Source organism: Columba livia, chromosome 32 (genome assembly GCF_036013475.1).
Source record: "Columba livia isolate bColLiv1 breed racing homer chromosome 32, bColLiv1.pat.W.v2, whole genome shotgun sequence".
Classification (NCBI taxonomy): domain Eukaryota; kingdom Metazoa; phylum Chordata; class Aves; order Columbiformes; family Columbidae; genus Columba; species Columba livia.
Window position 1 is genome coordinate 434,739 of NC_088633.1, and position 3,083 is coordinate 437,821.

General features: G+C 69.3%; 1 protein-coding gene across 1 annotated transcript in view; it reads left to right on the forward strand.

The window, feature by feature from the left end:
• The first annotated feature begins 806 nt into the window (after positions 1-806).
• Positions 807-3,083, forward strand: part of VARS1 (valyl-tRNA synthetase 1) — a 27,456-nt gene continuing 25,179 nt past the window's right edge. The window contains 3 exon segments of the mRNA XM_065044046.1: positions 807-893; positions 1,993-2,259; positions 2,262-2,317. Coding sequence (XP_064900118.1) covers positions 845-893; positions 1,993-2,259; positions 2,262-2,317 — 372 coding nt within the window. The 5' untranslated portion in view covers positions 807-844.

Below are 3,083 nucleotides of genomic sequence, written 5' to 3' on the forward strand. Positions count from 1 at the left end.
CCCCTGTGCCTATTTGGGGCCCCCCCCCCGTTCCATGGGAACCCCCATAACGCCGTTTTTTTCTCTTTCAGCCCCAAACGAGGCCTCGGAAGTGACGTCATCGCCTTGGGGGGGGGGGGTGGGGGTTGGGGTTTTGGGGGGGAACGACACGATTTTGGGTGAAATAAAAGCGATTTTGGGTCCGGATGTGAGCGCTGCGATTTGAATGCGCCGCCAGGGGGCGCGCGGGGCGGGGTCACGTGACAGCGCGGAGGGGGGGGTGGGGGGGGGCAATAGGGGACCCAGGAGTTCGGGAGCTACTTGGGGGCTGGTGGTTTGGGGGACCCAGGAGTTCGGGGGGGACCCAGGCGTCCGGCTGGGGGGGTGTGCTAAAAGGGTCGCTGTGGGTGGAGTTTAAGGGGGCGGGGCCGAGCGGCTCCTCCTCCTTGTGGCCCCGCCCCCTTCTGTACGTCATCTACGAGCCGGGGGGGGAGGTCCCGGACGCCTGGGTCCCTTTTTTTTGGAGGGGAGGGGGCAGGGTCCCGGACTCCTGGGTCCTCCCGGACGCCTGGGTCCCTTTTTAAGGTGTTCCCGGACACCTGGGTCCTCCCCGGACGCCTGGGTCCCTTTTTTGGGGCGATTCCCGAACTCCTGGGTCCCTTTTAGTTCCAATACAGGAAGAGCCGCGTTGCCGCCTCCCTCCGCCGGGGGGGCGCTCTGGGCGTCGCGGGCGCCGCTCTGTCCCGCTGGGGGAGGAGCCCGGCAGCCCCACTCTATGGTCAAACCCCCAAGCCCCGCCTAGCAGCCCTGCTCAGCCAATCGGGACGCGCCTCGCCGCGCAGGCGCGCTAGGGGCGGGGCCGCTCATGCGCAGTCCCTCCCACGTGTCACTCGGCGCCGCCGCCGCCGCTGCAGGTACCGGGACCCCCCATGTGACCCCCCCCGCCCCGGGACCCCCCACGTGACCCTCCCGGGGCCCCCACGTGACCCCGGGACCCCCCAGGGTCCCCCTGACCCCCAGTAACCCCCGTTTCCGCCAAATCCCCCCCGGTGACCCCAGTAACCCCATTGACCCCAATAACCCCATTGACCCCCAGTAACCCCATTGCCTCCACCCAGACCCCCCCAAATACCCCCCAGACCCCCATAACCCCCATTACCCCCCCATCCCCCAAAAACCCCCATTGCCCCCCCATCCCCCCATCCCCCCCAATAACCCCCAATACCCCATTGCCCCCCATACCCCCCCATCCCCCAATACCCCCATTCCCCCCCATCCCCCCATCCCCCCATCTCCCCATCCCCCCATCCCCCCATAACCCGCATTTCCCCCCAATAACCCCCAATCCCCCCCATCCCCCCCAATCACCCCCATTCCCCCCCAATAACCCCCCATCCCCCCAATACCCCCATTGCCCCCCCATGCCCCCCCATCCCCCCAATACCCCCATTCCCCCCACCCCCCCAATACCCCCATTCCCCCCCATCCCCCCATAACCCCCATTCCCCCCATCCCCCCATCTCCCCATCCCCCCATCCCCCATAACCCGCATTTCCCCCCCCAATAACCCCCAATCCCCCCCATCCCCCCCAATAACCCCCAATCCCCCCCATCCCCCCAATACCCCCATTCCCCCCCATTCCCCATACCCTCACCCCCCCAATACCCCCATTCCCCCATCCCCCCCAATACCCCCATTCCCCCCCCAATAACCCCCAATCCCCCCCATCCCCCATTCCCCCATTTCCCCATCCCCAATAACCCCCATTGCCCCCCCATTCCCCCCAATAACCCCCATTCCCCCCATTGCCCCCCATCCCCCCAATACCCCATTCCCCCCCATTCCCCCCATTGCCCCCCATCCCCATTCACCCCCGTTGCCCCCCCATCCCCCCCAATACCCCCATTCCCCCCATCCCCCAATACCCCAATACCCCCATTCCCCCCCATACCCCCCAACACCCCCATTCCCCCCCATTTCCCCATCCCCATTCACCCCCGTTGCCCCCCCAGCCATGCCGTCCCCCGAGCTGTTCCTGCCGCCCCCCCCCCTGGACAGCAGCGCCCAGCGCGTGCTCATCGCCGCCCGCCTTCTCGCCCGGCCCCCCCCCCGCGCTCCGCTCGGCCCCCCCCCGGGAGCCCCCGCCGCCCCCCTCCCCGCCCTGCGCACGCCGGGGGGGGCGCTGCTGGGGGGGCCCGGCCCCGCCGCCATGTTCCTCTGCCCCCCCAACATGCTGGGGGGGGGCGCGGGGGGGGCGGCGCTGGTGCGGCAGTGGGTGGGGTCGCCGAGAGGGAAGTGGCGCCCGCGGGGGCCATCGCCCAGGGGGGGGACGCGCAGGTGAGCGGGGACGGGGGGACCGGGGGGGGATGGGGACAGGGGGGACGGGGGGGGGCAGGGGGGACATGGGGGGGCAGGGGGGGACAGGGGGGACATGGGGGGGATGGGGGGACATGGGGGGACATGGGGACATGGGGGGGCAGGGGGACATGGGGGGACATTGGGGGGGCAGGGGGACATGGGGACATTGGGGACATTTTGGGGGGGCAGGGGGACAGGGGGGGTATGAGGGGACAGGGGGGACATGGGGGGCAAGGGACATTGGGGGACATGGGGGGGCAGGGGGACATTGGGGGACATCGGGACATTGGGGACATTGGGGGACATGGGGACATTGGGGGACATGGGGACATTGGGGGACAGGGGACATGGGGGGTATGAGGGGACTGGGGGGACGTGGGGGGGACATGGGGACATTGGGGACATTGGGGGACATGGGGACATTGGGGACATTGGGGGGGCAGGGGGACATTGGGGACATTGGGGACATTGGGGGGACAGGGGGACATGGGGGGACATGGGGACATGGGGACATTGGGGGGAAGGGGGACAGGGGGGGTATGAGGGGACAGGGGGGACATGGGGGGCAAGGGGACATTGGGGGACATGGGGACATTGGGGACATGGGGGGGGCAGGGGGACATTGGGGACATTGGGGGGCAGGGGGACATAGGGGGTAAGAGGGGACTGGGGGGACGTGGGGGACATGGGGACATTGGGTACATTGGGGGACATGGGGACATTGGGGGGACAGGGGGGCATGGGA